This window comes from Mandrillus leucophaeus, unplaced genomic scaffold (assembly GCF_000951045.1).
Source record: "Mandrillus leucophaeus isolate KB7577 unplaced genomic scaffold, Mleu.le_1.0 Scaffold128, whole genome shotgun sequence".
Classification (NCBI taxonomy): domain Eukaryota; kingdom Metazoa; phylum Chordata; class Mammalia; order Primates; family Cercopithecidae; genus Mandrillus; species Mandrillus leucophaeus.
In genome coordinates, this window is record NW_012101209.1 from 1,648,246 (window position 1) to 1,661,846 (window position 13,601).

Sequence of the window (13,601 nt, forward strand, 5' to 3'; positions counted from 1 at the left end):
GATTGCAGAAGGGTTGCTACTTCGTTAACTCTCCTCAGGTACCACACGGCTCTGAGGCTCCTGGTGCTGGTCAGTGAATTAATAAATCAGATTGGACCTGATGCAAATGAGGATAGCTACAGAGACCACACCCTTAGCATTCAGGATCTGCCTTGTGTGATTCCAGTTCTTTAAGAGTAAGCCTGAAGGTACCTGACAGGTGGTGACGTGTCATTTCGCTGAGGCCAGAATTTGTGTCACACACTTCCAAGATGGGGCAAACCCAGGTTCCCCCGACATCTGTGCATAATGGATTTGGGGTTCCCATTCAATAAACAGCACCATTCAATTCACACTACACTGCGAGGTGGGAACTACAGATCCCCTTTTCCAGAAGGGGAATGCTGAGGTTTGGTTTGATGCTTTGCTACTCAGACTGCCACCCCTAGACCATCAACACCAACACCCCCTGAGAGCTTCTTAGAAATGCAGAATCCTAGGTGCCACCTCAGACCTGTGGTCAGAATCTGCACTTTAACTAGATCCCTGGGAGAGCCACATGCATGCCAAAGCTTGAGAAGCACTGTTAGGAGGTATTCATCTACCTGAGAAGCTTCTTCATGATTCCTCAATGAATGTCAAAGGTCTATTCGCACACATACAAAGAGACAGACTCAAATAAGTATGTTTTTCTCAATTAAAAGAGCTTAACTGGGTATGCAGAAATGGTACCTATTCTATTCTTCAAATTTATTATGTACCTTTCCCTAGCTGAAAAGTTGGTTAGTCTCAGGCTGGGCTCAGTGTCTTACGCCTGTAATCCCAACACTTTGGGAGGCTGAGGCAGGTGGATTGCCTGAGTTCAGGAGTTTGAGACTAGCCTGGGCAACATGGTGAGACCCCATCTCTACTAAAATACAAAAAATTAGCCGGGCATGGTGGCAGGTGCCTGTAGTCCCAGCTACTTGGGAGGCTGAGGCAGGAGAATCACCTGAACCCAGGAGGCAGAGGTTGCAGTGAGCCAAGATCATGCCACTGCACTTCAGCCTGGGCAACAGATCAAGACTCTGTCTCAAAATGATAATAATTGGTTATTCTCTCCTATGGCCAGTGACCCCTCAACCTTGGCTTGGGTAAACCACAGAAATCAGGGTCCAGGAGACCCCCCAACTTCAGCTGTTGCTTCCTACATGCCAAGCTTAAACCTTCACCCCAAATTCCGAAGTTCTCCTCTGCAGTCCTGCTTTCTTTAGCTTCAAGATTGTTCCTGTCCCTCTTGGACCCTAGATGTTTCTATGGTAAACACAGACTCCTCCGATTTTGTTAAAGTTTCTTTGAAAGTATTCCAAAGACCATTTAGTGACAAGTTCCTGGGAAACTCTGCACCTGGTGAAGTTGTGTGGCACTGATGGGGGTCGGGGAGGGCAGATCAAGGAGCAGCTTGGGGGAGGACTGACCCTGGAGGGCTCTTGAAGGAGACGAGTCTAAGGAAAAGTCTTTCCCCAAACCTTCAATGGCTCTGCCCAAAAGGACTCATGGAAAAGAAAAAGAACAAACAGTGCAGGAAAGCCAGAGATGGGGCGGGAGACAGAAAGATGTCAGAATCTCTGAAAAGTCACAGTTAGGGAAAAGGGAAAATAAATTAAGTCAGGAAGAAGAGATGAACCTAGACTGGCTGATGCGATAAACTCTGAGTTGGATCCAAAAGAGACTAAAAGCTCAGGCAAGGGTGTTGGGTGGGGCTGTCTGGAGAGCAGAGCAGCCTGACTCAGAAAGTGGGAGACCCTATCACAGGTGCAGGACCCACCCCCACGTCTGCCAGTCAGACAGTCTTGGCCTCCAGGACTGGCTCCACCACAGCTTCACTGTGTGTCCGCAGGAAGGTCACAGCCATTTCCATGTCTCGGCACTCACATCTGTCAGCCAGGGATCCAGCACACAGTTTCTATGAGGGCCAAACTCCAGAAATGCTTCCGCAGCTGTTGTGTGCACGGCTGGCTGGGCTACAGCCCTGGGAAACACCCAGAGAAACGCTAGACAGAGACACCTGCAGGGAGCCCTTTGCAGGCAGCATCCCTTTCTTCTTCACGTCTGCAGTCCTAGGGATCAATGTGGTGCTGGCCACTTGGCAGTCCACAGAATGTGGTGGACTGAGCTGAACACACTCCATAGGGTCTCTCCTGATACTAAGATGCTATGTCACCCCCAGAGCCTTGCCCAGTCCCAGAAGTACTCCCTACACACTGGCACCCCACTAGCAGCACAGCTCACAGATCCTGGGAACTTCCTACCCACCACCACCTCCTCCCCAACCACAAGGACGAGCCACCCCTCCACACTCCCGGCCAGCCCAGAAGGGTCCCAGCTGGGAAGTCTGGGCACCCTAGTTCAGGATTTTGCTCAGCCACTGACTGCTGGGTCATCTTAGGTGATGCCATTTTCCTTCTCTGGACCTCAGTTTCTCTGTCTGCAACATGAGGGTAACAATTCCCTGCTGCCGGCCCCTAACATGAACTTTGAGGATCGGGTGCTCCTCGGCAGGGGAGGAGGTGCTGTGGAAGTGGAAGATGGAGGCTGTGTGAGCTGGAAGGCTCTGGCTATGGAGGAAGTCCCTAGACTGAAAGCTGCCTGGCTGCACTTATGCCTGGCCCCGGCACAGCCATCTCCAGAGATGTGTGCATCCTCCCCAGTGGGGCCAAAGAGACCCCATGGGAGTACAGATGGGTTTTCCCTCCTCCACCTAAGCTGCAGCTTCCAATGCTTGTCTTCCAGGGAGGTGGCCCCTGGAATTAAGCCGCTCACTTCAAGGCAGGGGGCGGAGGCTCTCCCCGAACAGTTAATGTCTACCCTGGAAGCCTCACCTCTCCCCTTTCTGAACCAGTTACCTGCTCACAGAGGTCAACTCCAGCTAACACTGATCTACCTGAGGCTGAGTGCCAACCCCCGCTGAGGGCTAAGCCCTAACCCCCCTCACCCCTGCCCCAGACCAAGTTGACCCTGAGCACATGCTGAGCCCTGACCCAGCCTCTGATGCCCACTTCCCAAGTCCTGTCCCCAGCCACTCATCCTACCAGGAGCATCAGTCAGAGAGGATGAGTGGCTCAGTGCCACCGTCCCCCTGCAGAGGTCCCAGACCCCAATAGGTGCTTCTGAGGCTGGGTCAGGAACACCATCTTGGTCTATGGAGGACAAACCCTTATCACCTGAGCAGCTGGAACCAACCTACAGGAAAGGGAGTGAATGCTGGTCTGAGGACACAGGCAGGGGGTCCTCTTGGGCTTTCTTGGGGACTCGCGGGCTTAAATTTGTTCTGGAAACAAGAGGAAAAAACCGGAGAGCTGTTGTGGGCAGATCTGAAGGGGCTTTTCGGCCCCACACATAACTCTGGTACCCCAGGGGACTCCGGCACAGCCCTGGAATCTCCCTCTCCCCTCAATCCCTGCCCTCTCACCTCCCCTGAGCCTGGCATTCTCCCCTCCTCCCAGTGCAGACACCTCCCAGCTCAAAGCCAGCTCTGCCAAGCACTCTGGGCTGAGGGGGCTTTCACACAGGCTAGAACCCACCAGGGGCCTCTTCTTCCAGGAAGCCTAATTTTGTACCCTTGTTTAATGCTATCTTTTCATCTGTGCATTCCTTGAGGGCAGGGATGATGGTGCTGTCAAGCTTGGGGTGAAAGGCCTGCCCGCACCATAGCCATGGCATCCTCCTTCCTCCTGGATTCATGTCACTTCACTGATAACTAGTTCCCTCAGCTGTAACATGGTGATTCTATTTGACAGTGGCTTACCTATTCCACCAGATTCGCTGGATGTTTGCGTTGCGGGTGTTAAATGTGCATGGATGTGGTCGTGAGTATTTCCAAGTGACCTACAGCTCTTAGCAGTGTGGTCAATTGGATTACTACTCACATTGGCCGACAGGGTCTCCATGACCCTGTCACTCAAACATGTTGCTGGACAGAATGGGATCAAGCTGATCCCCTGTCCTCTGTGGGGACTCCCACTTGGCTCACAGACTTCATCCATCTGAGTTTTTAATCATGGGCACTCAAGACTAGCAGAGGTTTGGCTTTCTCTTAAAAAAAAAAAAAAAAAAAAAAAAAAAGGATTTGCTGAGATTGCAAAGCGATTTGTTTTTTAATGCCAGAAGCAAACCAACTAGCTGGATCTTTAAATGTCCCAGATTAATAGAGTACTTAAATGTATAAACCATGTGCTAATTACAAGTAGCCCTTATCTATGCATTAGGAAGATCTAACAAGACTCAAGGCTCCTGTGTGTGGAGAACCTGAAACCTTGGCTCACACTTCTTTCCCACCAGGCCTGGGGATTCTTGCTGCCCAAAGCAGAATGTCTGAACTGGCAAAGTGTGTTCAGGGTTCAGTAGGGTATCCTATTTAGTATGGAAAGCTGAGAGGACCCCCCAGAGAAGAGGCTTGGGGCCCTCAGTAGAAGAACAAATCCTACTAGGAAGGGGAGGAAATCAAGACCACTAGAGCTCAAATGAGAGATGAGGTTGACTTAGCTCCCTGCCAGCTTCAAATATGGGAGACAACTGTTAGTGTGTGACCAGATCCACACCCAAGCAGAAGAAACTGAGGCCAGACACAAGGGCAGTGTCCAACACTAGACAGGAGATGAGGTGAGCAGCGGGGCCCTATTTTGCGAATCCTTGAGATGAAGGCAGGAATGATATATCTAGGGCAGGTTATGTAGTAGCAGAGGGCTGGCCTCCCACCCCACAGTGCAGGGCCTCTAAGACTTTATGATTTATATTGATGAATAATTTTCCTCTACATGATATACACATATAAGCAAGAATTGGTAAAAACTAGCAAAACCATGAAAATAAAAACAGTAAAAGGATAGCAAAAAAAAAAAAAAAGTACTTTTTCCAATGTGATGTAATCATTGCATAGGCAGAAAAAACCTGGCTGAACACCTCAGGCCCTGTGCTAGTCCCCCACCCCTGAGAAAGGGTTTCACATGGGGAGGTCCCCAGGCTGAACAGATTGACAGACCAAGAGCAAGCTCCACCTCCCTAAGGAAGCCTCAAGGAGCCTTAGGGAAGGATCTGGGATTTGGTGTCTGAGCAGTTCCTGCTTCTTCCCCCTAGGAGAATGACTGAGGAAGGGGGCCCTTGGGGAGCCCTGTACTGGGATCTCTCACTGTCCCACTTGTCATCTGTCCCACAGGGCAGCCATCAAGGTTGTGACCCACGTCTCTGATAAAGGCAGTACCATGTACCCAGTGACGCACCTAGTGAAGATACCTCAGCTCCTCCTCACTTGCTTTCTTCTGAAGGAGCAGAGGAAGCCACACATAGGGCTTTTGCCTTACCAGCAGATGGACCCCAGGGACTGCCCTCAGAACCAGAGTGTGCCCATCCACCCCCACCAGCCAACCACAGGGGACTACCAACCTTCCTCCCCAGCATCAGAAATGTCCTCATACCCCACACACCCAGCTGGTCATGCTCCCATTCACAAGGCCAGAGATGGGAGGTAGAAGGTGCTCTGTCTGATTTCAGAATGATACAGGGCAGAGAGAAGTGGGAGAGGGCAGGCAAAGATAGGCTGTTAGGGACATGACTGCAGAAATACTTCTTGCAAATCAAGTGGCCATGAAGTGGAGAAAGCCCTACGCTCTATGGTAAGAGGCTGCCCTCTAACCCAAGAATCCTCAAACAATCAGATGTTCATCGGAAAGGAAGGAGTTGAAGAAATAAGACCACATGCAGAGGTAGAGCTGCCCTGAGGACCAGTGGAGGAAAGAAAGTACCCCCCTTCCAACACCCAAACCAGTGAAAATGTGTCCACCTGACTCCCTAGTGGGAACTGGGCAACTTCCACAGTCTGGGCTGGGGGTGGGAATATCAGGCAACAGTGTATCAAAGGTATTCATGAGCTTCCCATAGAACCAGGAACCCCAAAGGAAATTCAACTTCTAACCAACCAAGAACCTACCTCCCTTAAGAAATTTGGTGTTTTCCATCTTGACTCCTAGTCAGTCTCTCTGTCAGGCTCTCTCTCTCTCTCTCTCTCTCTCGCTCTCTCTCTCTCTCTCTCCCCCCCTCTCCCTCTCTCTCTCTTCCTACCCATCCATATCATGGTCATGCAGCTGAGGAGCTCCTGGGTTTGCTTAATGCTGGAAGGGCAACTATATTAAAGGCTGTTTAATCAGAAGAAGATCTGCAAATGCCAATGCTAGGTCACCCTATCAGCAAAGCACAGGCCTTCTTCTGCCTGTGACCTGAATGCAGGGCCCGCGCGGCTGTCAGCAATGGCTGTGGCATCCACACAATGGTACTTACAAGTAGATGCTGGACTCATTGCCTCCCATGTCTGGAGACTGAAGTTTCTGCACAAGGATGACGATAATGCCAATAAAAAGCACAAAGTTAACCTGAGGAGCGGAAAAAAAAAAAAAAAAAAAGCAAATGGACATGATTCTGGGCAAAGACTTTCTATACCTCTGCCTCAGCATAGGCTATTATTCCTCCAGCAGAACCCTCCCCCACCTAGTCAAGATCCCATCTACACTTTTAATCCAAGATGGCGGCATGATAACTCGCATTTCTCTCTCCAGCCTCCCACAGTATCATTGAAATGAAGGAAGAGATAGAAGAAAAAGAATTCCGTAGAAGTACGGGAAATAGGAAAGGACATCATGAGTAAGTCAGAAAAGTAAACCATTTCTAAAAGAGAAAGAGAAAACAGGATCAGGGTGATGGGAAAACTACAGCCCAAAAGAGATAAAGTAAGGCTATTGCAGAAGTGAGAGTTGTTCTTTAGAGAAATTCCAAGTTCAGAGTCATCAAATATGGGTAACCAGAATGGACAGCCATAAGCATTGCTAATTAAAGGGCTGCCTGGGAGTGGCAATAGTAGCATTGCCTTCAGATAAGGACTGGGGACAAAAGCTTCCTCAACAAAGTAGGAAGCTATGTGAACAGTCACAAAGGAGGAGGAAGGGGAGCAAAGAAACAGAAACAAGGCACAATGACAGGCCTACACAGTTCTACACAATATCCTTTGGGTGTAGCCAAAGCAGCCCTTGGAGAAGAAAATGAAGAGCCAAAAACTAACTGATTAAAAAAATAATAAATACTGGAAAACACTTAAGCATTCAAATCAAAAGCTAGGGAAAGATTACCACAAATGTAACTTATATAAGAAAGAAATTAATAGTTATAAAAAATTATCAGAAAGAAATAAGAAAAAATAGGAGAACTGATCAATAAAAATAAAGTTTTATTTTTGCTTTTATCTTGTTTGTTGGTTTTTACAGATAAATTTAATGACAAAGCCTGTTCCATGAGGGCAGGATTCTGTCAATCTTGTTCTCTGCTACATGCCCAGTTTGATCAGTGTCTGAAGTTTACAAAAATAAGCAATGGGGAAAGGATTCCCTATTCAGTAAGTGATGCTGGGATTGCTGGTTCACCATATGCAGAAGAGTGAAACTGGACCCCTTCCTTACACCATATTCAAAATTTAACTAAAGATGAATTAAAGGCTTAAAGGTAAGACCTCAAACTATAAAAGTCCTAGAAGAAAACCTAGGAACCACCATTCTGGACATAGGCCTTGGGAAAGAATTTATAGCTTTCTCCTCAAAAGCAATTGCAACAAAACCAAAAATTGACAAGTGGGACCTGATTAAACTAAAGAACTTCATAGCAAAAGAAACTGTCAACAGAGCAAACACACAACCTACAGAATGGGAGAATATATTTGCAAACTATGCATCCAACAAAGGTCTAATATCCAGCATCTATGAGGAACTCAATTCAACAAGCAAAAGACAAATACTTTTATTAAAAAGTGGAAAAAGATATAAACAGATACTTCTTAAAAGAAGATGTACAAGCAGCCAGCAAACATATGAAAAAATGCTCGACATCACTAATCATCAGACAAATGAGAATCAAAACCACAGTGAGACTCCATCTCGCATCAGTCAGAATGGCTATTACTAAAAAGTCAAAAGACAACAGATGCTGGGGAGGCGGCAGAGAAAAAGGAACATGGAAACACTGTTGGTGGGAATGTAAATTAATTCAGCCATCATGGAAAGCAGTTTGGAGATTTCTCAAAGAACTTAAAACAGAACCATCATTAGACCCAGCAATCCCATTACTGAGTATATGCCCAAAGGAAAATACATCATTCTACAAAAAAGACATATGCATTGGTTTGTTCATCACAGCACTATTCACAATAGCAAAGACATGGGATCCACCTAGGTGCCCATCAACAGTGGACCGGATAAAGAAAATGTGGCACATATATACCATGGACTACTACATAGCCATAAAAAGAATGTAGACACATCCTTTACAGCAACATAGATGCAGCTGGAGGCCATTATCCTAAGTGAATTAACACAGAAACAGAAAACCAAATACCACATGTTCTCACTTAGAAGTGGGAGCTAAACACTGGGTACTCATGGACATAAAGACAGCAACAATGGACACTGGGAACTACTAGACAGCAAGGGAGGATGGGGGGCAAGGGTCGAAAAACTAACTATTGGGTACTATGCTGACTACCTGGGTGATGGGATCAACTGTGCCTGTAACTTCAGCATCATGTGATATACCTATGTAACAAACCTGCACGTGTATTCCCTGGATCTAAAATAAAAGTTGAAATTATTTTTAAAAAAATGAAAAAAAATCAATACCTGGTACTTAGTAATACTGCTAACTGTATGTGTTAGTCAATGAAAAAGGAAAAAATATAATTAAACATATTTAGGAATGAGAAGGATGGCAAGACAATAAACACACACAATATTTTAAATGATGAGAGAAAATTGAACAAAATGAGGAAACAAATATTAACAAAATCAACTTAAGAAGAAATAGAAAATCTAAGTAGAACAATAACCTCAGAAGAAATTAAAAAGTAGTTAAAGGTGTATGCATTAAAAGGTACCAGGTCTAGATAATTTTATAGACCAGTTCCAGAATAACATTAAGAAAGATGTAATTGACATACTGCTTAATTGTTTCAAGGCAAATTAAAAAACAAAACAAAACAAAAAAGAACCTTCGATTACCTATGAGGCTAACAAAATTTTGCTACGAAAACAGAATGAGGAGAGAAAACACACAGATACACACATGCGTACCTAAGACCGCAGAATTTTATGAACAATGCCAAAAACTTTAAACAAAGTATTAAAAAACAAAATTTATCAATACAGTAAAAGAATAAACAGATCATGTTAATAAAGGTTTTACCCCAAAAACGCACCCCCAAAAATCTAATATTTGTTACAATAACAGACTAAAACAACGAGCTTCCATTATCCCCCATAAGACCAGCAAGTGTAATTCAGCAAAGACATGGGAAATGAGCGCTCTTGTACCTTGCTCATTGAAAGCAATCTGATCTGCATGAAAATGTTAAATGTACATACTCTTCATCCCAGAAATTCCACTCTTGAGATTTATTCTAAAGACATATTCACATATGCTCAAGATATGCACAAATATGTTCATTGTGGCACTGTTCATAACGAAGGAAAACTGGAATACTATAAATATCCATCATTAAATAAATGATTACTTGAATGAATGCCTCCAAAACACATTTGATACAATTTGTCACCCATTCCTGATTTAAAAAAAACAAAAAACAAAACAACAACAACAAAGAAACACTGAAGCCAACAAGAAAAACTTTCCCGATTCAATGAGGGGTAACTGCCAAAACGAGAGCAAACACCATCCCTACAAAAACAAGGGCTAAAAGATGTAAACACTGGAAAGAAAGAGCAAAATCTATTTTCATTTGACGATTATATAATTTTCTGCCTAGAAAATCCAGGAGAACCAACTGAAAAGGTATAAAAACCAGTAAGAGAGTTCAGAAGCATAACTAAGAAAAGACACAATACATAAAAAACAATAGCTTTCCTGTACACTAGCAATAGTCTATTAGAAAATACAATGAAAGAATGATTCCCAGACCCACTTAAAGCCCAAACTGGAAAACACCTTAGAGGTAAACATAGCAAGAACAGGGAAGAAAACTAAAAAGCTTAACCAAAATGACTCTGTAAGAAAGACTGAATACTTGGAGAATCATGCCACATTCTTGGAGAGGATGACTCAGTCTTTTAAGAAAATAAATTCTCTTCCAAATTAGTCTGTAAATGCAATGCAATTCCTACACAAATCTTAATTACACTTGTTTGGTGCAACTCGACAAGGATATTCAAAAGTACACCAGAAAGAGTAAACGTGCAAGGAAAATTTGAAGAAAACAAAAGAATAATGAAGGGATAATCTGCATACCAGAACATGCTACAAGGTTACAGTAACTAGCATAATGGTGCATCTGCCATGGGAATGGACAAATAGATTAGTAACCTAGAATAGAAAGTCTGGAACCAAAGACCAGTATATTGAGTGTTTATAATAAAATGACATTTCAACATAATGGAAAAAGGATTCAATAAAAAGGATTGAGAGGGTAGGATGTCCATCCATTGAAAAAATAAAATTAGATAAAATTGAATATCATTTCAGACCAGACAAAACAATAAAATTTCAGCTGGATTGAAGATGCACATGTAATAGCCCACAAAAAGTGTAGACTTTGTTTTACATCCACAAAAGTGTTACGAAACAAGAATAACACTTTTATATCTTGGGTTGGGAAAGGCCTCCATCAACCAGAAATAAGGCTTGGAATTAACTAAGAGAAATCTTGACCATTTGACTGTATAAATGCTACGCAGAAATCACAATATACTTACAACATATACAACATAGGAAGTGTTAACTATCCTTTAAACTGTAACTAATAAAATCTGATAGAAAACTGAACAAGAGAAATAAACAGGAATATCCACAATAACAACAAATTGCCAATTAATGTTTGGAAACAAATGCTCAGTCACCCTAGCGAGATGGAGAAATGTACATTAAAATTAGAAGCCAGCAATCCTCCATAAACCTGTGCAAAAAATTAAATGATTGATATTATAAGTGTAGACAATGAAATGGGGAAGTGAGCCACTCTTCCTCAGGAGGCATAAATTGTTAAAGGGTTTTTGCAAAGCAATTTGGGATCTGAAATTTTAAACATGTACCCCTTTCAACCCAGCAATTCCACTTCTAAGGATTTATTCTAAAGAAATATTTCCACATGCTCAAAATTATGCACAAAACTATTTCTATCTTTTGTAATAAGGAAGAAATGGGATAATCTAAATCTCCAGTGCTAGGGGAATAGCTAAAGAGTTTGTGCATCCCTGTTACAGATTATCATGCAGCCATGACGGAGGAGGAAGTCAGGGTTGTGTGGGGACTCTTTCATTTCTCTTCCTTACATGCCTTTCTGCCCAGGACCCTGTCTCTTTCTTTCCTCTTCATCCCAAGGACACTCACCATGATAGAGCCAACCACAGGGCCTTTGATCACCCACCACAGAGCTGTGCTGTCATTCATATCCCAGCAACTGAAAGATGGACAGAGAGAAGCGAGATCGCGTCCGTGAGTCGGCAACATAGAAGCCTGCAGGACACTGCCCCATCTAGCTGGGCGCCCAACACTTTCACCACTGCAGCTCTCTGAGGAGAAGAGAGCTCTGGCTAGAAGAAGAGCTCTCCAGCGGGCTGCAGACTCCAGCCTGGTCCTGGCTCTGAAAATCCCCTCCTTCTGAGCCTCTATCTTTCCCTCCGCTCACCTATCAAGGCAGGGCATGAAGCCCAAAAGTCAGGATCACCAGTGAGCTCCTAGGAAAGGACCATTTTTCCCCATAAGACCTACAGCTCTTAGGATGTGACCTCCCCCTCAACATGCTTCCTCCCCTCCCTAAAAGGAAAACAGACACTCAGCTGAGTGCAGAAGTAGACGAGGGCTCAGAGACCTAGCACATTCTCTTGCTGGGTTGCTGGCTGAGACGCAGCTGGGTGGGTCACCTGCATGGGGCCAGGGCTCAGGTGGTGCCCAGTGTTGGGCTTTAGTCTGGGCCTGGCATTGAATGGTGTGTTGGGGGCAGTTCATGTGAAGTCAGGGCAGCTACTGAGAACCCATCTGTAAGAATCTACTCTGTGCTGTGGCCCTGACTCCTGAGCGTGTACTAACCCTATGTCATCAAAGTAGAGTCTCAGCGTAGCCCACACCGTCACGCACACGGTTGGAGTCCCTGGGAGAACAAGAAAAAGAGGTCCATGAGAACAGGAAAACCAATATGGCCAATGTCCACTGCAGACCTGGGGCTCCCAGAGGCTATCGTTCCCCCATGAGACTTGGAATTCCTGGGAATTCTAACTGTTCCTCACACCCAGGCCTCCTAAGGGTCTATATCTCCCTCAGACCAAGGGCTGTCTTGTCTCTCAGAGGACTCCTGGGCATAACTCCACCCTGAGACAGTGGGCTGTCCACAGGCAAGAAGAATGAGAAAGAGTCCAAGAAAGAGCCTAGGCCATTAGACTCGGGCAGGGCAGTGCCTCCTCCTCACCTGACACTTCCTGAAGGCGGAACCAAAGACACACCTGGACACACCTGACCACAGGACCTGAGCCTGTCCAAGCCACAGCCAGGAACCTACCCCAGCCAATAATGGTGTACCAGTAGAAGTATCTCCTTTCAGGGAAGAAGGTCTCCACCAGCAGAGTGAAGAGGTACAGGCCCTCGATGAACAGCCAGAAGTAGTTGGACACAACACAGTAGTGGAAGAAAATCATGATGGCCTTACATTCCACCTGCAAGGAGAAGCACCAGGGTGAGGGGCGTGAGCCCAACAGGAACAGGAGCAGGGGAGAATCCTAGGGCCCTTTGGCTCTGGCATGCTCAGGCTCAAACATCCCAAGGATCTAAGAGAGTCAATATTCCTGGATCAAAGAGTTGAAAATTGCAGCATCCCATGATTCTGAGTCAAAGCTGTTCATGGAGGCAAAACTGCACACACAGGACAAAAACAGGTGGCAGACACAGAGCTTCCTCATGACTAGCTCATCCTCCTTCACTTTCCTGCTCCTACCCTATCTCCCACAGAGGAGGGGAGGAAGGAGAGAATCAGCCAGAGGACCCTGCAGGAGGCTCCTTGGTATAATGAGGATTTGGACACCTTTCTGGTGGGGGGATATATATTCCTGGCTTCCAGAACTCTCTACTCATAGAGGCTCCCCAAGCATGTCCTCTGGTCAAGGCCCTGGACTTTACACTCCTCTTCCTAACTTACCTCCTCAAAGACCAGTTTCTCCACATGCTACCTCCTCCAGAGGTATGAGACCTGGGGAGGTGTCTCTAAAGACCTCTGGCCAATCAGCACCTGGGCTCCATCCCAGGCTAGTTAAATGACCAGGGGCTGGGTAAGCCCTCTCTCAGCATCAGTTTCCTCGTCAGTCAAGTGGGATTTGGTGTTCCCAGCTGACCTTCCTCCACTGCCTTGCCAAATGAAACACCCAGGGTAAGAGACAGGAAACATTTTGGCTGGAAGTGATGTCGTACATTGGCTCATCGCCTACTAGTAACTTAATTCATGAGTTTTCACATAAACCAGGGGTGGTGGGGCAATGCCTTCACCTGCAGGAACACACTTGACCTGCAGGATGTCTAGGCAGGTAATGTGCGTCCTAGGGAACCAAGGGGATGGT

At 45.5% G+C, this 13,601-nt stretch overlaps 1 protein-coding gene across 5 annotated transcripts in view; it reads right to left on the reverse strand.

Annotated features, from left to right (window-relative positions):
- ADCYAP1R1 (adenylate cyclase activating polypeptide 1 (pituitary) receptor type I) overlaps window positions 1-13,601 on the reverse strand; it is a 58,732-nt gene that overhangs the window by 12,026 nt on the left and 33,105 nt on the right. For 4 of the 5 annotated variants that reach the window (XM_011972191.1, XM_011972190.1, XM_011972189.1 and 1 more), the window contains 4 exons: window positions 12,554-12,707; window positions 12,088-12,148; window positions 11,389-11,458; window positions 6,292-6,383 (listed from right to left, as the gene is read on the reverse strand). In XM_011972191.1, coding sequence (XP_011827581.1) covers window positions 6,292-6,383; window positions 11,389-11,458; window positions 12,088-12,148; window positions 12,554-12,707 — 377 coding nt within the window. Of the gene's footprint in view, window positions 1-3,205; window positions 3,290-6,291; window positions 6,384-11,388; window positions 11,459-12,087; window positions 12,149-12,553; window positions 12,708-13,601 lie in introns of all 5 variants that reach the window. The other variant, XM_011972188.1, reaches the window with a different exon arrangement.